At 39.9% G+C, this 22914-nt stretch overlaps 2 protein-coding genes across 3 annotated transcripts in view; one reads left to right on the top strand and one right to left on the bottom strand.

Annotated features, from left to right (window-relative positions):
* The window catches only part of LOC124861420 (zinc finger protein 260-like), a 680754-nt gene that overhangs the window by 14473 nt on the left and 643367 nt on the right, over positions 1 to 22914 (bottom strand). The window contains exon 1 of one of the 2 annotated variants that reach the window (XM_047355177.1): positions 3913 to 4126. The exons of the other annotated variant lie outside the window; for it this stretch is intronic. The gene's annotated coding sequence lies outside the window, so the exon portion shown is untranslated. Of the gene's footprint in view, positions 1 to 3912; positions 4127 to 22914 lie in introns of those variants that run through there. 2 annotated transcript variants of the gene reach the window in all.
* On the top strand, positions 6053 to 22648 carry LOC124861446 (oocyte zinc finger protein XlCOF6-like). The gene is made up of 3 exons (XM_047355234.1): positions 6053 to 6658; positions 7938 to 8123; positions 18127 to 22648. The coding sequence occupies exons 1-3, from the start codon at positions 6520 to 6522 to the stop codon at positions 19908 to 19910; spliced, it is 2109 nt and encodes a 702-aa protein (XP_047211190.1). The 5' UTR covers positions 6053 to 6519; the 3' UTR covers positions 19911 to 22648.

Raw genomic sequence — 22914 nt, 5'->3', positions numbered from 1 at the left:
GGTTGGAGTAAGGGAGAGTCAGGTTTAGCCAAAAACGGCTCAGTTATGGTTGAGGTGCAAACACGCCCTCCATTTCTGCTACCTGTATGACCCCTTCTCTTTTCCAATGGTTATAATCAGTCTGACAGAGAGAGGTATCCCAATCCTTGTGGTTTTTAGTATAACAATGACCATCAGTGGGACCCTTTGTCGGGTTCCTTGAGACGACATTGTTGTAAATAAGCGCTGTTTAACTAAATAATCTGAACTGAAACTATCTGTGTAGTTATGCTGCTATAGGTTTAGGCTGCTGGAGGACATAACGACCACTTTCACCCTCTTCGCTACATTCTCACACTACTCTCCAATTTTGCATTATTTGCTGTTATTTCAGTTTTTAACTTTATGTTCTCTCTCTATTCTCTTCCTAGAAGCTACACCTGGCCTGACTCTGTGTCTACCTGTGACACCTTTCTGGAGAGGGGAATTGTCCGAGCTTCTGCTGGCAACAACTTAATGCTCACCCTCTACCAATGATCCACATGGCCCTGTCTTTTAGTGTTTAACCCTTTTTCTCTCCTAGACATGGCTACTGGCTGAGCTTCTACTGTGACTAATTATATGTGCTCTCTTTCAGACTCTATCCTTGAAAACTGGCTCAAAGTTTATCTGTTCTTTCTTTCTTGGTGAAACGACTAAAAGAGCTACATCCATTAACATTTACTTTTCCTTCCCATAGAAAGTACTCCTGGATCAGTGCTTCTTTGTTCTTTTTGTGTCTTTGCTCTGTTCTCTCAATCCCCCAGTCGGTTGTGGCAGATGGCCATTCACACTGAGCCTAGTTCTGCTGGAGGTTTCTTCCTTTTAAAAGGGAGTTTTTCCTCTCCACTGTCGCTACATGCATGCTCAGTATGAGGGATTGCTGCAAAGTCAACACCAGTGACTGTCCACTGTCTCTACATACTCATCCGGGAGGAGGGAATGCTGCAAGTCACTGACTGGATGCAATCTGCTGGGTTTCCTTAGACAGAAAAACTTTTTATCCAATTTGAATAAATAACTAACTCCGACTGCACTGTTCAATTGTTAGGATTAATTGGAATGTATGAACCTGACTGTTGTGAAGTGCCTTGAGACAACATGTGTTGTGAATTGGTGCTATATAAATAAAACTGAATTGAATTGAATTAATATCAGGATGGGTCAGATACAGATTCCTGAAATTGTTGGAGGAAAGTTGGTATTTGGGAAAGCAAACTGGGGAAAATGTAATAATCTATGTGAAAAGAAGATTTTAAATGCTCCAAATGATTGGAGTATTGAAAAATTAGTTGAGAGATTAGTCAAAGCATTTTAACAGCTGCTGAGGAGTCTATTCCAAAGACATCAGGGAAAAATAGGAAAACATTAGTCCTGTGGTGGATTGATGAGTGTAAAGTGGTAGTAAGAGAAAGAAATAGAGCATTTAAATTGGTTTGAAGGTCTCATAATTTTCAACATTTAATTGAATATTAAAAAAAACGCAGGCTGAAGTAAGAAGTACAATAAGAGGAGCAAAAATTACCTGTTGGAGAGATTTCTGTGACACAGCTGGTAGCAACACACAAATAGGAGAACTTTGGGGAATGATCAAGAAAATGGGGGGAGATGGATGAGAGTGGAATTATCCAATACTCAATCAAAATAATTTAGTAGCAGTATCTGATAGGGAAAAGGCTGGCATTTTAGCCAGAACTTTTGTGGAAGTACATAGTGGGAAAAATGTATCAGATGAAGAAATACAGGGAAGGGAGACAACTAAAGGTAGAAATGTTGAAGCTTTAAGAAGAAAAGAGAAAACCACTGAAGATTTTATGAACTGTCCTTCTCTATTGAAGAATTGAAAATAGCTTTGGGTAGAACTAGGAATAGGACTAGGAAAAGATGCCATGAGTCTTATTATGTTAAGACATTTGAGTGATGAAGTGCTAGATAAATTATTGATACTATTTATTAAGATTTGAAGAGATACCAAGGAGATATAAAAAGTAGCAATTACCATCCCTGTAAAGAAACCTGGGAAAAGATCATAGTAATCCTACATAGTAACTACATATTACGTAGTAATCCTGGGAACTACAGACCAATTGCTTTAACTTCTAATATATATAAATTGATGGAAAAGATGATGAATGAGAGATTAATGCAACATTTGGAGTCAACAAATGTAATTGCACCTTATCAGAGTTGTTTTCATATAGGAAGAAGAGCAATGGATCCTATTTTATGCTTAGAAGATGATATTAGGAAAACCAAGGTTAATAAGGAAACTGTTGTTGTAGTGTTTATCGATGTAGAAAAAGCATATGATATGCTATGGAGAGAAGGGTTAATGATTAAATTACATCAGGTAGGAATAGGAAGAAATATGTATAATTGGCTATGGGATTTTTTATGTGATAGATGCAAGTTAAAATAGGATTGCATGTTTCGCAGCCATGTAAAATGTAAACTGAAATTCCTCAAAGAAGTGTGGTAAGTCCAACAATATTCTCCATTATAATTCATGATATTTTTAAAGATTTTTTAAAGATTATGGGAGTGTGGTATACGGTTCAGCGGCTAAAGCTAGATTACAAAAAATTAGATATAATCCAAGCTAGAGCATTGAGAATTTGTTTAGGGGCAGTTAAATCAACAAAAATATGTGATTTACAAGTAGAATCAGGAAAAATGCCTGTATGTATCAGAAGACAACAGTTAATGGTTAATTACTAAATAAGCTTGAAAAGGCATAATGAAAATCATCCAGTTAAGAAAGTGTTAGAAAATTGTTGGGAAAGAGGAAAGGAGCTAAAAACTAGTTTTGGATGGGTTGGAGATTATAAAGCAAGAACATTTAAAGTACATAACAAAGAATTCAGTCCAACAGTTTTGTGGTTTTAAGGCCTACATGGACATGGAAATACATTAGTGTAGAAAGATCGTTATCAAATATTAAGAAAGAAATACTACAGATATGTGTCAAGATTTTTATAATCGAGTAGAGAAAAGGTACAATGATTATTTACAAATTTATACAGATAAAGATCCAAAAACTGAAGCAACTAGTGTAGCAATTGTGATTCTTGAATTAAAGGTTAAGATTTCAAAAAGAACATCTAATGTTTTGAGTATATATGCAGTAGAATTATGTGCTATATTATTGGCTTTAGAATGGGTAGAAGATACCAGTATAAGCAAAATATTAGTTTGTAGTGATTCTATATCAGCATTATTAATCATAGAAAAGGGAAGTACAAGAAATCAACAAAACATACTTTCGTGGTCCGATGAGCTAACCCCTCCCTCCTACTTCCCCATGTCTAAAGGGATTGCTCAATCCAGCTCTCCTTCTAACAGGTCCGGACTTCCCTAAACCTGAAAGATCTTACTAAGCAGGTTCACTGAAAGTTCTGTTAAAGCTGGTGTCGGGAAATGACACGCCTAGCCTCTGACAGGCTTCATACAAAAGTCTCGCCCTTCTTCAACTGTAGGTCTGGACGGCTGAGTAGCCTATCGCAGTCATCCACACCTTCGACAGTCACTTTTGTTCACGGCTGCTCATTCCCTATTTTTACAACTGGCTCTTGGTATATGGGCTAGGTTAATTTTAGTGGCTCAGCATGAGCCCCAAGGGCGCTGTTTTAACAAACTTGGCTAAGGCAACCTATAAAAACCTCCCAAAATCTCTTAGAACCAGGCAACAAGACTTTTTACCACCAATGAAAAACCAAAAATAAGGTGACTCAATTAATTGAATGTCCACGATTTAACTAGAATTTTATTTGCTTTCTTTAATTAGTAATGCTTATGCAGGGGTCAGTAACAGCTTCAATTCGGCAACACGTAATAATTTCAATATAGATATAATCAATATAATAGAAATAAATCAATCAATTCAACCTGTCTTACCCTGATGCTGAAACTAATGAGGTTGGAGAGGCTTTGAAGATGGAGGCTCATCCATGTATCTGATGGAGACGGTTCTTCTGGTAACAAAGAGTGGTTTCTTGAAGGGAATACGACTTAATCTTCAGTTTTCTTCCTTTAAGTGGCAGGCACTGATGCTCCAGGCTTCAATGGTTAAACAGGATCTTTGTTGTCATATGTCTCAGAAGACAGTAGTTTCCAGAGGCTGAAGAGTTGAAGGAAACCCAGAGACCTAAATGAGGTTGATTCAGGACTTCCAGAAGCCTGAAACTTAGAGCAATCAGCTGTTCACCGATCAAGTTCACTTCTGTTGTCTGGATAAAAAGGCTTTAGATGAAATCAGATTCTTAATCTTGAGGCACAGTCATTCTAAGGCAAACAGGTTAATCCTCTTTTTAATGCAGTCGATCAGCTGGGCTGTGTCTCTGGTCCTCTGATTCATCTGTAGCATCTCTCCGATCTTGTTCGCTGGTCTTCTGCAAGGAAACAACCAACTAGTTCCTCTATTCTTGCCCATTTTATAGAGCATTTCCACCAAACCCTTTGTGCTCATTGGCCAGTGGTTGTTGCCATGGCTGTCCCATTGGTCACCCATGACATAAGGTGATTTTCTGGAATTTCCCGAGTCGTGTCCATATCAGACATGCCATCATCACCTCAGTCCTGAGCTGTCTGCTGGCCTCTTCTTTGCCCTGCGCCCCCAGATCAGTCATCAGTCTTGTGCTATAAGCTGCAGCTCTCACTTCCCCAATTCCCGAACATCTGCTCTATTCCTGTCTCACTCAATGTTACACTTCCTCTTAAACAGAGGCTTTAATTCTTACATTGGTGCTGTTCAAACTTTTAGTTACTTCATTTACAGTTTAAAACCATTACTTAAACTTCATCCTTTTTATTCATACACCACACAACATTATCTCTTTCATATATAGCTGATTGAGAATGTCAAACCTTAATGTTTTTTTTACTCTAATTCTCAGTTCTTAACCACATTTCAATCATAATCTTTTAACTTGTTAATCAAAGACTACTAATTTTATCCAATACATGTGAAAGAATATAAAATCATCATACATCATTTCTTTGGATATACTTGTTTATATTTTTGCAAAAGATAAGACAGATAATATGTGGCAGATAATATGTGGCTCCACACAGGCCTCTCCAGTCTCTCAGCTCCAGAATATGAGAACATGCTTGTTTCACTCCTCACTGCTTCAACTGTGTGTTCTAATAATTATTGCATGGATTACACATAAGGATATAAGGATATTTATTGTAACTTTTATGGAGTTAACTGTGAACAGTTACTAAATGTCGCATGGATTACAAGGAAAGATTTCACCTTATTTTGACAATACTTTATGAGATTATTTTTGTTCATCGTAGATTATGTGAACCAAACAAAAATATAGTAATAATATGGACTAATGCTCATATAGGTATTTTAGGTAATGAAAGAGCAGACAGGTTGGCTAAGGAGACTGTTAAAAAATAGACATTGATAAGCCAACCAAGTTGTTTAAATCCGAAGGTAAAAGTATAGTTTGGAAAGAAAATAAGAAGTTATGGAAAATGAGGTGAGATAATGAGATAAAAGGGAGACATTTGGATAAGATTCAAAATACAGTTGATGTTACAAGAATGAGAGGATTAAATAGGAGGGAGGATGTAATTATAAATAGAATAAGAACTGGTCATAGTTTGTTGATTGGCACTCTTTTTAAGAAGGGGAAACATCTTACTGGTTTATCTAATTGGTGTAATTCTTTAGAAACGATGGAACATGTTTTTATAAATTGTGAGAAATATGTGAGTCTAAGAAGATTATTGAGTGTGGAAATAGGTTGTAATAGAGAGCTGAAATTTGATTATGTGGTTTATCAGTTGAATAGTGATGGAGGGGAAAGATATTTCGTTTTTTGAAAAATACTGGTCTGATTAATAGAATTTGAGGAAACAAATAATGAGGAGTTAAATCCAAGAGCTGGTAGTAGTGCAACAATGATGGATGCAACCTGCCGTTAAAAACTAAAGAAGAAGAACATTTCTACTCGGAAGTCGCATTTTTGTTTTTTTATTAAACATTTGGAACAAACTGTACAGAAACGAGTGGCATGAATATACAAAAGAAATACCAGGTTGTAGAAGTTTAAGGCACACATAAAATTATAAGAAGAAAGAGAAAAAAACACAGAGAGGCACAAATTCTCATCAAATAGGAAGTCGGAATATCCGAGCTCCGATTAGGAAATTTAATCTGGAACCTCCGCGAAAGTCTGAATTATGAGTCAGTTGTAGACGAACTACTTTCAGTGTTTATAAGACGAGATGTTTCAACGCTGTTTATATGCACGAAATAGCGCGTAGATCAGTGTTATTGTTGTAAGGCTGCTGTTACAGTTGTTATGAATACGAACGAAAACAAGCAGGAAACTGGAACGCTACAACCCGGAAATGACGTAAGTTCCGACGTCCCAGTTCCGACTTCCGAGGTTCCGCAGCATTTATCCTTTGTTCCCTGTTCGTCAGCAGCCCAGAAGCGGGAGTGTTGATAAAGCTGTAAGAGAGCTGCAGCAGCAGCAGTTGATGAACTCTGGAAAGAAGTCCAGCAGCTTGAGGAACATCTGGTCAAAGAAACTGGAGGGAAGCAGGAGCTCAAACAGCGGCAGGACGCAGCAGAGGAAGAGACACCAGATGATGGATGATGTTTTCCAGCCCAGATTAGGTTTGGATGTTTCCTTCTTCATGCCAACTGTGTGGATGGTAGTTAAAGTTTAGGAGCCGTTTTCAGTCTGCTGGTGGATTATTCCTCTGAATTAGAACTCGTTGTTAGGATAGTGAAACATCAGCAGGAGCTTCTGGAGCCCAGCTCAGAAATATTAGAGTTTGAAACGACAGAGGATCATCTAACTGCGGTGAAGTGAGCCGATATAAGTCAATGGATCTGATGTGTGTGTGTGCTAATAAATTAATTACACTGAATTTCTTCAACAGAATTTAACTAAATGAACTTGTAATATATTTTCGATCTATTTTTCTTGTCATCAGGTTAGAAACTATGTGATGTTTTTACATCATTTTCCACAAATATCAACATCCAATAGAGGAAAATGTGTCCATCCTCTTTTTTTTCTCATTATTTTAGAATCTAAAACTAAAATAGGTTCTTGAATAATAAAAACAAATTTTAACATAGTAGATATTTATCAGGAATTATAACTTGTCTTTTTCAAAAGGTCATGTAAGATTTGTGTCTTTAAATTAGTTTTATGTAGCTGGACTGAGGGCAATAATTGCTCTTTTTATTGTAAAGGTGACAGACCTCTAGTTTAGGACAAAACATCTCACTGAATATGAAGTTCAATAAAATAACCAGAAACTGTTCTGTAATCTTCTTGTTGCTGATGTAGAGAAAGCTCCTTCAGTGCATATTAAACTATCGTTTGCACGTCAAATATTCTGAACATAAAGCCACAAGCATGGAGTAACACGTGTTCCCATCATTGAATAATAACGCTCACTGATATAAAAGTGATACTTAATAATTAAAGCTACAACTAATCATAAAATAGAATAGATCTCATAGGTTCTGATGGATTTCCCTCAGAAACTATCCACTAATGCCGCCTGATGCATATTTCACACATTGAATTGATTGTTTAAGGAACAAGTAGTTGTTGGTTTATGATAAATTATGTCTCCTTTTTCTTATCACTGCACTAAATGACGAAATGTGTTTATTTCTGGTCTCTGTGCTGTATTCATATGAACAATCTCTACGTCACAAACCATCTGCTTCACAGCAAAACTCAGGCAATTATGTTTTATATAATAGTGATTTAATTCAGGGGTTAAATATGAGATTCTGCACATGACCTAAACTGTCAGTTCTTGAGGTTCAGTTTTCTCTAAACTGCTGATCAGATGTTTTTCTCTAATGTGAATCTTTACCAGCTTAGAAACATGAAGTTAAAGTTGTTCATAATGCATGTAATGTGTTTCAGTGCTGCCAGCAGATGTTAAAGAAGAGGCTCCTGAAGAACAGAGTCCTGATGTGGATCAGCAGGAGCCAGAGCCCCTCCAGATAAAGGAGGAACAGGAGGAACTCTGGACCAGTCAGGAAGGAGAGCAGCTCACTGTGAAGGAGGAGACTGATACCAGGTTTCCATTAACTGCAGCTCCTATCAAGAGTAAGGATTTGTTTGTGTGTGTCTCCTGTTTGGCAGCTAACAGTCTGGTGCATCTGTTATGATTCTGGCACGTCTGCTCTACCCTGTCTCCCTGGCTGCAATCGGCAGATTAGATGCACCTGGTGGCTGCTGCAGTGTAGTACAATCTGTGGAATGCCATACACCTGTGTCTTCCCTGATATATACTGACTCTGACAAGCAGACGGTGCCAGATTTTTGAAAGCCATTGTGTGAGTAGATATCCAGCATTCCTTCCTGTCTGATCATTGTTCTTGACCTTGCCTTGCCTTTTGGATTTATGCCTCTGCCTGTTCCCTGTCGGGCTATTTGGATTTTGGTTGTCGACCTTGTTTCCTGCATCTGGTTTATGCCTCTGCCTGCCCCTTGCCTGACACCTCTTGTTCCGATTGTTGACCCTGTTTCTGTCCTCGGATTATTCAGCCTGGAGTCACTTCTTACCTGTGCTGTGGAGATCACTGCCTGCTGCCCACTGAGGTTTCCCCTCTGGGTTTCAAGTTCCACTCAAGACAAAAGCAGTGATTCCTGGAAGCTGTGAGGAGTGTTACCTGTGTGACGTTTTCCTGTGGCTGAATAAACCTTTTAAACTTTCAGTGCTGTGTCTGGCTGAATCTTGGGTCTGCCTTTTTCTGATTCATAGCAGAAAAATCTGGCCAAAAATGGACCCATCGCCAGCACAACAGTGGCGCACCCACATTGATGAGGCCCTTTCCTGGTTGGGATCCGGCATGGAGGAAATAATTTCCACATTACGTTCTGGCAATCTTGCCCTCGAGCCTCCACCGTCACAAAGAAACCACGCCCAAGTAACACGGACAACCGCAGAGGTAAGGGATCCACGCCTCTCTCCGCCTGAGATGTTCAGCGGAGACTCAGACCAATGTCGAGCTTTTCTAACTCAGTGTGAAATTAATTTTGAGCTTCAGCCGTCATCCTTTCCCACTGAACATTCCAAGGTGGCGTTTGTTATATCTCTGCTGGCAGGAAAGGCAAAAGAGTGGGGAACTGCTGAATGGCATAACAGGTCTGCATCTTGTAATCTTTATGAAACTTTTTCCAAGGAACTCATTCGAGTTTTTGACCCGGTCATTCCAAGTCGTGAGGCCGCAAGAGGATTATTGTCCCTCCAACAGGGTGATCAGCCTGTCTCAACCTATATAATCGACTTTCATTTGTTGGCCGCAAAGAGCCGTTGGAATGAGGCAGCACAAATGGATGCATTCATGAAAGGATTAAACAAAGACATCAAGGATGAGCTAGCGACCCGTGACTATCCTTCTTCCCTGAAACAACTCGAGGATCTGGCTGCTCGCATTGATATTCGGCTGGCAGAGAGACGGAAGGAGAAGCGCTATGAGAAGGGTCGCTCATCATTAACTCAGCTTTCTGTACACCGGTATGAGAGAAGGAGTCGGTCACCTCTCACTGAGGAAAATGACAATTGTGAGCCCATGCAATTGGGCAGAACCAAGATTACCCCTGAGGAGAAAGATTGTTGGAGAAGATTCAAGCTCTGTTTTTATTGTGGAGAGAAGGGACATTTAGCACTCAGGTGTCCACCGAAAAGACAGGCTCAGCAGAGGAAGGGAGGTCTCTACTGAGCCAAAGTCAACTATCTGCCTCCTTCTTCTTGTTTCCTGCCCATTTTCAAACCTCTTCTTTGTCTCTCCAGGGGGCCGTGTTTATTGATTCAGGAGCAGATACTGAATTCATGGACGAAACATTTGCAAATAAGAACGGCATAAAACTTATTCCGTCAGCTGACACAAGAAACGTGCTAGCTTTGGATGGTCACAGCATGAACAATTCACATCTCAGGACGGAGGAGATTACCTTAACAGTTGGAGGTAATCATCAAGAAAAAGTAACTTTCATGATCATTAATTCACCTGAACTTCCTGTAGTCCTAGGGGCCTCCTGGTTGCAGAAACACAACCCTCACATCGACTGGAAGAAAAAAGAAGTTCCGCTGACTGTCTTTTGTCTGCTGCTACGGAGGTCACTGTGGAGAATGAGGTTGAGGAGACCTATCCGGATTTATCCAATGTACCGCAAGAATACCATGATTTAAAGGAGGTTTTTAATAAAATCAAGGCCACAGATCTGCCACCCCACAGACCATATGACTGTGCTATTGATTTGCTTCCTGGCACATCACCCCCTAAAGGCAGAACCTATTCATTGTCTGGTCCAGAGCACAGGGCCATGAAGAGTTATGTTGATGAGGCATTAAAGGCAGGGCACATTCAACCCTCTTCCTCTCCTGCAGTTGCTGGTTTCTTTTTTGTTGGGAAGAAGGATGGTTCATTGAGACCATGCATTGATTATAGAGGCCTTAATGAGATAACAGTTAAAAATAGAAATCCCTTACCACTCATGAACACAGCTTTTGATCAGATCCAGGGAGCCAAGATATTTTCTAAGCTGGATCTAAGGAATGCATATCATCTGGTCCGAATCAGAGAAGGAGATGAGTGGAAAACGGCTTTCAACACGCCTACTGGCCATTATGAATACAAGGTCATGCCATTTGGACTTACTAACGCTCCTGCAGTTTTTCAGTCATTGGTCAATGACATTCTAAGAGACATGGTGGGTCAATTCGTATTTGTTTATTTTGATGACATACTGATTTATTCTCAAGATCTGGAAACCCACAGAAAACATGTCAGAGCTGTTCTCCTGCGTCTTCTCCAAAACCAGTTGTTCGTCAAGGCAAAGAAATGTGAGTTTCTGGGCTTCGCTAACTTCTATAGGAGGTTTATTAGAAATCACAGCCTGGTTGCTACTCCCCTAAACGCTCTTACCTCTTCCAAGGTGAAATTTGTGTGGAATAAGGATGCAGAGAAGGCCTTCAATAGGTTAAAGGAACTCTTCATGTCAGCTCCAGTGTTACAGTCTCCTGACCCAGAAAGACAGTTTATCGTGGAGGTGGATGCCTCAAGCACTGGGGTCGGAGCCGTATTAAGCCAAAGAGGTGAGGATGATCGTGTTCACCCATGTGCCTTCTTTTCAAGGACTCTGTCACAGGCTGAGCAGAATTACGACATGGGAGACAGAGAGTTATTGGCTGTCACGTTGGCATTGACAGAGTGCTTCAGATTTGCTTCACAAAAAGGAGGAAGAAATGAGACGTTTCCTGAGCTGAAACTGCCAGAAAAATACGACGCAAACAGAATATAAAGATATCCACGCAGCACCTGGAGAGACTAAATTAAACTATTCTGCTCTCCTACAGACTCAAAGTTCACAACAAAATGTATTTACAGGCTAAAAAAGTGTCATTAATTCAGTTTTAGTTGAGTAAAAATGAACCACGGGCTAAAAATTAAAACAGGTTTGAATGTCCCACCCCAGTAGCAGCTTTAATTCTGCTCCGTTGTTACATCAACTACCTCTCAGCGGTAGCCCGAAGGTCCTGGGTCTGACTCCCCCTCCTCATTTATCTTCTGTATGTAGCTTTGATATCTCTGTTGACCAGGTGCGTAGAGATCTTTAAAAGCTTCACCCTAGGAAATCTCCTGGTCCTGACGGTATCAGCCCAAGGGTTCTGAAGGCTTGTGCGGGTCAGCTGAGTGGAGTGCTGCAGTACCCCTTTGCTATGAGCCTGAAGCAACAAAGATTTCCAGAGCTATGGAAAACATCATGTCTGGTCCCAGTGCCAATCCTAAAGGACTTCATGACTATAGACCCATAGCTCTGACCTCTCACATTATGAAGGTCAGAGAGAGGCTGGTTCTGGTGCACCTGAGGACACGGGTGTGTGCAGCCCAGAAGCCTCTGCAGTTTGTTCACCAGCCCCATGTTGGAGTGGGGTTCTGTGTGTGTCTTTTGGACTTTTATTAGTGCATATTGTTTGTTTTTATGGGTGTATTTTATGCTGGGATAAATGAATTTCCCCTTTGAGGATTAATAAAGTTTCAATCAATTTGTCAAAGCTTGGCTCACAGGTCTTCTTTCTTTCAGTTGAGGCGGCCGTCAGAAATCAAGCCCCTCTAGTCTTTCTCTGTCTTGCTGTGACATTTAGTGGCTAAAAGGCAACCAGCTTTGTCGGGAAACTGTTAGTCTAGAGTTGATGCACACGCTGGGGATAGTATTTATCCTGATATTTAATTCCAGCTCCAGACCTTCTACAGGTAGATAACCCCTTGGGCAAGAGGCGCTTATTCCCAAGGTTCCACATCGATGTATGGATGTACTGGCCTTGTGTGTGTGTGTGTTTGTGTGTTTGTTTGAATGGGATGTTGTGAAATTATGATTATTTGATTATGAATATTTAGAAAAAAATAGAATTTAACAATCATAATTAATATATAATGTATCATTCATATCCAAAATCACCCACCGTGTTTAGCTATTCAGAATAAACTATGAAAATGTGATTGTTTGGCTGCTTGCACTTAATAATTGGAAGTATTAAGTGAGAAGCATGGACGTGAGGACATGATGAGTGGCTGAGATCTCGTGAGAGCTGTGCGCAAGTAATAACTCAAGTAAAACAAGCCAGTAAATTGAAGCCCAACATAGAAACGTTTAAAATATAAAATGTTTTGACAACATAGTAATGGGCAAAACACAAAAATCTGCATCCATGACCACACCAGCATCAAGATACCCCCATTCAGAATACTCGGCCAACGCTGCCAATATCTCTTCAGAGAAAAGCTATGCTGATGTCCTTGACTCTATTGGCAAGAAGCTACCCAGCCTGGATGCTTGTCCTGGTGGAGGTTCTCCACAAGGAATTTTCAAGCTTTGCTCACAGCTAAGAAACAAATACTGAGGGATAAGGTAAAGAAACCGATTGAATGATGCAGCTGTCTGAAACAAAGAAATGAGGGAGACCATCCTGAATATACAAGCTCGGGGCATGCGGGACAGCCTAGTCTTCTCCAACATCCCAGAACGGGTATAGGAGGACACTGAATCCATTATCTGGGTATTTCTCCAAAGTCAGCTAAAACTCCCAAGTGACGAGGTTAAAAACATCACATTCCATTGTGTTAACTGGCTCGGAGGTAAGAAGCCTGACAACAACCGGCCTCGGCCATTTGTAGCGAAATTCAGGCACTACAAGCAGAAAGAGCAGGTCAGGAGTCGGGGTAGAGAGCTACGGGGAACGAACTTCAGCGTCATTGACTAGTTTCCAAAAGAGATCCTCGAATGGAGGAGAGTATTATTCCCAATCAGGAAGAAATATGTCACTGAAGTGGCTGTAGATAAACTCTGTTAATGGTCAGTTGTTCAGGGACCTGGTTGGATAAGAGGTTAGATAACGCAGTTATAGTCTAATGTAAAGCACAGCTCAGCATGATGAAAACATGTACCTGTAAGGCAGGAGTAAAGAGATTCAAGAAAATCTGATTAAAATCATAACCAATCAAAAGCATGAAGCTTCTAATAAAAGCATCCAAACTAATTGAAAATCCTCAAAAATAACAAAAAAAGCTTTATATATTATGTACAAAATAATAAACATACGGTATTTTTATCAACAATGTAATAACTATTCTTTTTCAGCTTTAAAATAAAGCATTTAAATCACTATATACATTTGTGTTTTAGAATATGGTAATTAACACTAGAACTCCCAAGCCCGTCAATTTGACGGCAAGCATTCTGGATGCGAGGCGGTGATGATGTCATCACATTACATTGGTCAGAATGCTAAAGGTTTTCTTGCACGCTATAAAATGATGGTTTTGACAAGAATTAATAATAGCATTTGATCAAAACCTATTATGTTTTATTGTTATTTATATATAGTACTGAAAAATAATACAGAGTAGTGGGTACATTTAAAAAAAAAAAAAGCTTTACTAATCTGAGCAAAAGCTGGACAGCTCCATGTTCCAATTCAATTCAAAATTCAAAAATACTTTATAAATCCCAAAGGGAAATTAAATGTTGTAGCACATTATGAAGGTTTCTTTAAAGAGCCGTTGTAGATGCTGATGGCTGTGGGCAGGAAGGATCTCCTGTAGCGCTCCGTCTTACAGCAGATCTGAAGAAGCCTCTGACTGAAGACACTCTGTTGTTGTAGGACAGTCTCATGAAGAGGATGCTCAGGGTTCTCCATAATGTTCTTCATTTTATGAAGAATCCTTCTTTGTACAATGATCTCCAGAGGTTCCAGAGGAGTCCCCAGAACAGAGCCAGCCTTCTTTATCAGCTTGTTGAGTTTTTTCCAGTCGCTGGCTCTGATGCTGCTACCCCAGCAGATGATGGCAGAAGAGATCACACTCTTATAGAAGATATGCAGCATCTTGCTGCAAACACCAAAGGACTTAAGCTTCCTCAAGAAGTACTGTCTGCTCTGTCCCTTCTTGTAGATGGCTTCACAGTTGCATCTCCACTCTAGTCTGTTGTCCAGGTGAACACCGAGGTATTTATACTCCTCCACCACCTCCACCTCTTCTCCCATGATAGAAATAGTTTTTGACTTATTCCTGTTTCTCTTAAAATCTACAATCATCTCCTTTGTTTTAGTCACGTTCAAGATGAGATGATTGTTTCACAAAGTGGTCCACCACCTTCCTGTACTCAGCTTCTTGTCCATCTCTGATCCACCCCACAACTGCAGAATCATCCGAGTATTTCTGCAGATGACAGGAGTCTGTCTTGTACTGGAAGTCTGAGGTGTACAGAGTGAAAAGGAATGGTGAGAGTACAGTCCCCTGTGGTGCTCCTGTGCTGCTGACTACCTGGTTAGACTCATAACCCTTCAGTCTCACAAACTGTGGTCTGTTTGTCAGGTAGTCTTTAATCCAGGAGATTGTTGAGGCTCCACCTGAGTCTTCTGGAGTTTCTGACAAAGCAAATCAGGTTAGATTGTGTTAAATTTACTGGAGAAATCAAAGAACATGATCCTCACAGTACTGTTGGCTATGTCCAGATGACAGTGGGTTTGTTGAAGCAGGTGTATGATGGCATCTTCAACTCCAACTCCACAGCGATAAGCAAACTGAAGGGGGTCCTGATGGTTTACTGTTTGCTTACTCAGGTGGGCCAACAGGAGTCTCTCTAGGACCTTCATGATGTGGGATGTCAGGGCAACAGGTCTATAGTCACTGAGGACTGATGGGTGAGTTTTCTTTGGTACCGGAATAAGACAGGAGGTCTTCCACAGCACCGGAACCTTCTTCTGGGCCAGGCTAAGGTTGAAGAGGTGCTGCAGAATCCCACAGAGCTCCTCTGCACAGGCCTTCAGGACTCTAGGGCTGACATGATCTGGACCTGCAGCCTTATTCCGATTCAGTCTCTCCAGTTGCATCTTCACTTGACTTCTTGAGACACACAGGTGGAAGGGGGAAGCAAAGGAAGTATCAGCATCTTCTGATATGCTTGAAGGCAAACATGTAGAAGCAGAAGGGTCTAGGGCTGAGGTGGAGGATAAAAAATGTGAGGTGTTACTGGACAGCTGTAGGTCTTGTGGGTCAAAGGAAGGTGGAATGTCTGTTTGGCTGTGAGCAGGAGAGGAGGATGCGAAGCTTGTTTCTGAACTGAACCTATTGAAGAATGTGTTCAGTTCATTGGCTCTGTCCAGACATTCATTGGTCTGATCATCCTTCTGCTTAAAGCTTGTGATCTTCTTCATCCCTGTCCACACATCTCTGATATTGTTTTGCTGGAGCTTGCTCTCTAGCTTCTTCTTGTACACCTCCTTGCTGTCTCTTATCTTGACTTTAAGTTGCTTCTGTAAACTCCTCAATAATTCCTGTCTCCCTCTCTGAAGGCTCTTTTTTTCTTGTTAAGCAGGTCCTTCAGGTCACTGGTGATCCAAGGTTTGTTATTGGGGAAGCATCTCACGGTTCTGGTGGGGATGATGTTATCCACACAGAAGTTTATATAGTCTGTTACACACTCAGTCATGGCATGGATGTCCTCTCCATGTGACTGGCACAGTGCGTCCCAGTCTGTAGCCTCAAAGCAACCTTGCAGAGCTTCTTCAGCTTCCTGTGACCATTTTCTCACAGTCCTCTTTATTACAGGTTGCCTCTGAACAAGGGTCTTATATTTTGAGCAGAGAAAACAAGATTGTGATCTGATTTGCCTAGAGGCGGTCTTGCTGTAGAGATGTATGAGTCCTTGACATTTGGATAAAACAAATCCAATGTTTTGTTTTCTCTGGTAGAGCAGCTGACAAACTGTTGAAACGTTGGAAGTGTAGCAGAGAGTGAAGCATGGTTAAAATCACCAGAAATTGCCACAAAAGCATTGAGGTTTTGTGTCTGTAGCTTAGCAATAACTGAGCTGATGGCATCACAGGCAGTGTCGGCAACAGCGGAAGGTGGAACGTAAACTGTTGCCAAAATAACACTGGTGAACTCTCTGGGTAAATAATATGGATGAAAACTTGCTGCCAACAGTTCAATATCTGGACTGCAGAGATGACACTTCACAGTAACATGTCCTGAATGACACCACCTGTTGTTCACAAGTACTGCCAGTCCACCTCCTTTACATTTGCCGCTGCTCTTTAAATCTCTGTCTGCTCATATGGTTAAAAAGCCCGGCAGAGAGACGCTGGAGTCGGGGATATGATCCTGCAGCCATGTCTCAGTAAAACACATAATACTGCATTCCCGGTACTCTGGCTGGGTCCTTTGTAGGGCTTGGAGTTCATCCAACTTGTTCCCCAACAATCTCACATTGGCCATCATAATCGACGGAAGAGATGGTTTGAACTTCCTCTTTCTCTCTCTTTGCTCCTCCTCTGCATTCACGGCGTCTCCTTTTCAACTCATCACTTCAACCTGCTGCCACCTTGAGCGCCGCAATTCTAGAAATGTTACGCCCCCCTTTCACTCCGCGGACATAAACTAGCACTAAAAATGCCTTCAGCTCATCCACACTCATGTCCCAGGAGGAATCATCTCCAAGCAGAGGAACGTGGTCTGGGCATCTTGGATCTGGCGCTCTGTCTATACGTTCTAGCTCTGACGCCTCCCTCTACTTTCTTCCTCCCCTACTACTGTCCACACAGCGCCATCCTTTCCTATTTCCTCCTCCTTCCCAGGTGTGCGCTCGTCTTGTGATGAAAACGCAGTTAGGCGCAGAATAGATTGTTGTTCCTGGGTTACTATATCTATGACCTAACTTATTGTTTACTTCTTTGTCCATCATCAGTACCTTGATCTCTAGTTTATCTCCTGCCAACTGGATTGCTGGGTTTATAGCTCGACACTGATCACCTGGCTCGTCTCCCTGTCTCTGAACCTGCACTGATTGTGGCACTGTTGCTATAGTTTATATATTATTAGTTTACTAATCTGTAAACTATAGCCTAAAATGATAAAATCGTTACATAGGCAAGTCTTTTACTACCTTGAAATAATGCGCCACAACCTCCTGCTAACGGGACGACTCGTGTTTTTTAGCCGTGGGGAGGCTCACTTTCTGACCCGCTGTCACTGAACTGAATGCTGACCAAGAACCGTCAGAATCCCTCTCGACCCCAGAATCACGATCATCTAATTTTTGAAGCATCTCCAATGCCTCTTGAGCAGAAAACATCCTTCTAGAAGCTATTTGTAGGATGCCAACAATCTCCTTCTCAGACTGCGTTCTAGAGTGGCGGTTGCTAGGCAACGCTTGCGCGTATTCTCAGCCGCGGGGAAAAAATATCAATGTAAATGATAGATCTTTAAATAGAGACATAGGAATACACAAGACAGGTTTAGAAAAAGTCAGGATGCCAGGAAGATAAGAGTTTTAATAAACCAGAGTTATGTCATGTCAAACTTTCAAAACCGTCAAATTGACGGCCCTGGGAGTTCTAGTGTTAAACCATAACACCGTGAAACCAATATATTTACAGTCCAGGTTATCACACCATTGTGGCCTTTCTGATTTTACCTACTGTACTGTTCACTGATAATATTTATCAGATTCTTTTCTCTAGTTTTAATCTTTATCATCTTTGTAACATTGTCAAGGTAAAGTTGTTCATAATGCATGTAATGTGTTTCAATGATGTCTGCAGATGTTAAAGAAGAGGCTCCTGAAGAACAGAGTCCTGATATGGACCAGCAGGAGTTGCAGCTCCTCCACATAAAGGAGGAAAGTGAAAAAATCTGGGCGAGCCAGGATGGAGAGCAACTGAATGTGAAGGAGGAGACTGATGATACCAGGTTTCCAGTAACTGTTGTTCATATGAAGAGTGAAGAGGATGAAGAGAAACCTCTGCTCTCTCAGCTTCATCAACACCAGACAGAAGACAGAGATCTTCCAAGCAGGAGCTCAGGTGACCAGATAACAGCAGAAATTAAAGAAGAGGACTGTGGAACATCAGAATCCAGCAGGAACCCAGATCTAAATACTCATGGAGGCTCTTCCAACTATTCTGAAACTGAAGATAGTGAAGATGATGAAGAGGATGATGATGTGAAGCATCATGAATCTGAGCTTAAACACTTATCAGACTCTGAAACTGAAGACAGTGAGGATGATGAAGAGGATGGTGATGTGAAGCATCATGAATCTGAGCTTAAACACTTATCAGACTCTGAAACTGAAGACAGTGAGGAGGATTGGAAGGAGAGCAGGACTCCAGGATCAGACAGAAATACTGTTAACAAATCTTTGAGCTGCTCTGAGTGTGGAGGAAAATTTGCTAACAGACGCTCTCTTCAGAGTCACATGACATGTCATCCAAGATTAACATCTTCAGATTGTTCTGGTAATGAGACATGTTTCAGAGAAAAGAAAAACATAGATTCACTGACGAAGTTTCAGATGGGTAGTAAAGATTTTAACTGTGGTGAATGTGGTAAAAGTTTTAACTTGAAACGAGATCTCAAAAGGCACACAAAGGTCCACACAGGAGACAAACCTTTTAGTTGTGATGCATGTGGAAGAAGATTTACCTCCAAGTCAGATTTAAACAAACACATGAGAATTCACACAGGAGATAAACCTTTTAGTTGTGATGCATGCGGAAGAAGATTTGTCTACAAGTCACATTTAAACACACACATGAGAATCCACACAGGAGACAAACCTTTTAGTTGTGATGCATGTGGAAGAAGATTTGCCTCCAAGTCAGATTTAAACAGACACATGAGAATCCACACAGGAGACAAACCTTTTAGTTGTGATGCATGTGGAAAAAGATTTGTCTCCAAGTCAGATTTAAACAACCACATGAGAATTCACACAGGAGACAAACCTTTTAGTTGTGATGCATGTGGAAAAAGATTTGTCTCCAAGTCAGATTTAAACAGACACATGAGAATTCACACAGGAGACAAACCTTTTAGTTGTGATGCTTGTGGAAGAAGATTTGTCTACAAGTTACATTTAAACACACACATGAGCATTCACACAGGAGACAAACCTTTTAGTTGTGATGCATGTGGAAAAAGATTTGCCTGCAAGTCATCTTTAAACAGACACATGAGAATTCACACAGGAGACAAACCTTTCAGTTGTGATGCATGTGGAAAAAGATTTGCCTGCAAGTCATCTTTAAACACACACATGAGAATTCACACAGGAGACAAACCTTTTAGTTGTGACGCATGTGGAAAAAGATTTATCACCAAGTCACTATTAAACACACACATGAGAATTCACACAGGAGACAAACCTTTTAGTTGTGACGCATGTGGAAAAAGATTTATCACCAAGTCACTATTAAACACACACATGAGAATTCACACAGGAGACAAACCTTTTAGTTGTGACGCATGTGGAAAAAGATTTATCACCAAGTCACTATTAAACACGCACATGAGAATTCACACTGGAAATAAACCCTTTGGTTAAGATCTTTATGTGGACTGTTTTGGTTTCAAGTCACAATAAAACAAACGCAAGAATCCAAACTGGAGAGAAACCTTTTGGTTGTGATGAATGTGGTAAAAACTTTACCTTCAAGTCAAATCTAAACCAGGATGATAGAATTTACAGAAAAGACAAACCCATTGCTAGTTATGTTTGCCAGGGCCACCATTCATCCTAGGGTTTTAACAGATTTAAATGAGAGTGTTTCATCGCACATAGGTTGGTTTTATGGATTACAGGCTTTTTAACAGGTAGAGTCCAGCAGGTTCAACACTCTCTGACAAAACAATTACCAGCAAAGCTCTCCACATGGATGTGCTTTATCTTCATTGTTATTCACCTTGTACACAAACTCCTGCAAAAGCACTTTCCCTAATAGACATTTAATTAAATATGCTGACAACACGGCCCTTTTAGACGACAAAGGAGAGGAGCATGGACTAGTTCAGGCCTTTTCACTAATTGGTGCAAAGAATTCAAGTTGCTATTGACTTCAGGAAGCTTCAGTCATTCTCCCCAACCATCATCGATGGAGATCAAATTGAGACTAATGCTAGAAGTACCTGGGCATGGTTCTGGACTGCCATCTAAGGTGAGACTCATGGGCTGACAGGGCAACTTAACGCCCTTAGAATGTCCTTGACTTCTGTTCATCAGAACAGTCCACTTAAGAGGCAGTGTCTCGTTAAAGAAAATTAGTTTAGGATAAAACAACCTAAATATTGTTAATTTCATTGTGTTTAGCTTTTGTTTGTGGTGGTATGAGGCTACCTGGTGAAGCTAATCTGAACAGGCCTCTAAGCCTTAAGGCTAGTTTTATTTGTTCTGTGTTTTAAAGTTGAAACAAACATTATTTCAATGAGATGTTTTAAACAGTGATGGTCCAGTAATGGGATTTTGCTCCATTTTATCTGTGTTTTGTTTAATCGCTTTGAACTAACCTGCTAAAAATGTGTTCCATTACTGCTTAAAACATGCTAAAGGTTGTCTTTGCTAGCGGCTAACAGGCTAATAGCCTTGCTTATAAACATGGTATACAGCTTTGTTTACAACAGAGCTTGTCTCATTCGCTCCGTAATCGTTGGATAACGCACCATCAATGCTTGTATCCACATTAATATTTGTATTGTATGGTATTTAAAATAACGTATACAATTATTGAATAAGGTATTTTTTTTGTCTTAGCAGCTGGTGACCTAGATGTTAATCACCACATCTCTTTATCCGTCCATTGGCGGTTCGCCCCCTGGCGTCTTCAAATAAAGTTTCTCACTTCCATTTTAAGCGGTAATAACTCTGTTCAACCATGTGCTGAAGAATAATTACATACCATTGAAAATCAATTGTCCCAAAAGGTTATAGATTTCTAATTTGGGAAATTATTCTTTTGAAAATTATTTTATTAAAATAATGTTTTACTTACCTTCTGTTTTGTGTTGTGACTGGTTGTTTGAACATATACCAGTTGTTGCTCTTAATTACTTTTAAAACTAATTTGACCTCATTTCCAGATTCCTCAAAATAAATTCTGGTTCTTAAACCTAAATATCAACACTGAACTATGACATCATTGCATCAATTTTATTGGTCCCCTTTTATCTTTTATTTGTATATAGTTTCATTAGTTTCTGTATTCCTTTATTTTGTTTGGTAGTTTTAGTTGAATAGTTGTAATCTATTTTAATTGACATATTTTAACTTAGAGTTGTTTTTTTGTTAAATTCTTACATTTTGAAGAGAAGGTGCGGTGAATTGATTCCATATGTGTTTGCTGTTCAGTAATGCCAGTGCTCGAATCACTCTTTCATCTATTGTTCTAATATATCAATATTCAGCTGGTATTCACAGGACAATACATAAAAGGCTGGTTATTTAATTAAATATAAAATAACATCAGCATATTATTGCACAACAACATTTGTTAACCATGCAGTTACATCAAAACATTCTGTTAGCTTTAGCTGTAATAAATTTCATATCATTAGTGTCTGTTTACAGCAATCTGTGATGAAACATGGAGTAAATCCTTCATTCAATGTAATATTTGACCCGTTTACACCATTTGATTTATGTTGCTGCTCTGTGTTGGATGTCTTTCAGACTTGTTTTATGATTATCTGTGAATATCCCAAGCTTTCCTCAGTAAAGATTATAATACAGTTTTAAAGTGAAAGTTTATTGTTCAAAACGAGGGTTTTAATCCAACCAGGAGCTGTCTTTTCCCTTCTTTTGCCTCAGAAGCAACAAAACACCAAACTCCACTTTGACAAACTTCTTTAAAACTGTTAAAGTTGCACTTGTACATGGAATTTGTCTTAAGTCTATAAAAGTCACAAATGGCAGATGTGGCACGATTATTGGTTATAGTTTATAGAGCTCTCTTTACCCTACCTGCTTCATTAATGACAAAGCTCTGCCACGAAGTCATACCTTTTCATTAATAATATGTAAAGACTGTTGGTTAGTAGCTGAAAAAAATCACTGTACCTTATTTTTCAATTTTTAACTTTTTGTCCTATTTTTTACTTTAATTATGGTTGTTTTATATTTTCTTAGCAAATTAGTCTTACTTCAAAAGAAATTGTTTTAATGTTTCCTGACTCCTTTATTAATTAGTCTTACTGCAGTATCTTTGTGTTTATGTCTTGGTTTTAAAAGGAGCTATAAAAGCAAGGTTGAATTGAATTAAGCTGAAGATCAATAAATTGTATATGAATGAATGTTTTAAGGAACTTTGACTTTTCTGGGCTGCGGTTGGGTGGATGGGGCGGTGCAGCATGTCTTGTGCCTGCTCCACTTGTAAAAATAAATCTGTTGGGCTTCTTGTTGCGGAACAATTAATATCACAGTAAAGTGGCGTTTAGACTTCCAAATGTCTGTTTAATTCCATATTGATTCTATTAAGTCGATCTTCAGCTCCTTTTTTCAATGATTCACTTTAAGCAGATAATATACAAGAAAATAAGATATGTCCACCCTGGTATTT

This window comes from Girardinichthys multiradiatus, chromosome 24 (genome assembly GCF_021462225.1).
Source record: "Girardinichthys multiradiatus isolate DD_20200921_A chromosome 24, DD_fGirMul_XY1, whole genome shotgun sequence".
Lineage (NCBI taxonomy): Eukaryota > Metazoa > Chordata > Actinopteri > Cyprinodontiformes > Goodeidae > Girardinichthys > Girardinichthys multiradiatus.
This window is presented reverse-complemented; position numbering and strand designations above follow the sequence as displayed.

Excerpts from the sequence above, each read along its gene's own strand:
- LOC124861446 (XM_047355234.1), top strand. The coding sequence starts at position 6,520 with ATGAACTCTGGAAAGAAGTCCAGCAGCTTGAGGAACATCTGGTCAAAG. Across the intron at positions 6,659-7,937 it reads TGTTTTCCAGCCCAGATTAG|TGCTGCCAGCAGATGTTAAA; the intron begins GTTTGGATGTTT and ends AATGTGTTTCAG. Across the intron at positions 8,124-18,126 it reads AACTGCAGCTCCTATCAAGA|ATGTTAAAGAAGAGGCTCCT; the intron begins GTAAGGATTTGT and ends TGATGTCTGCAG.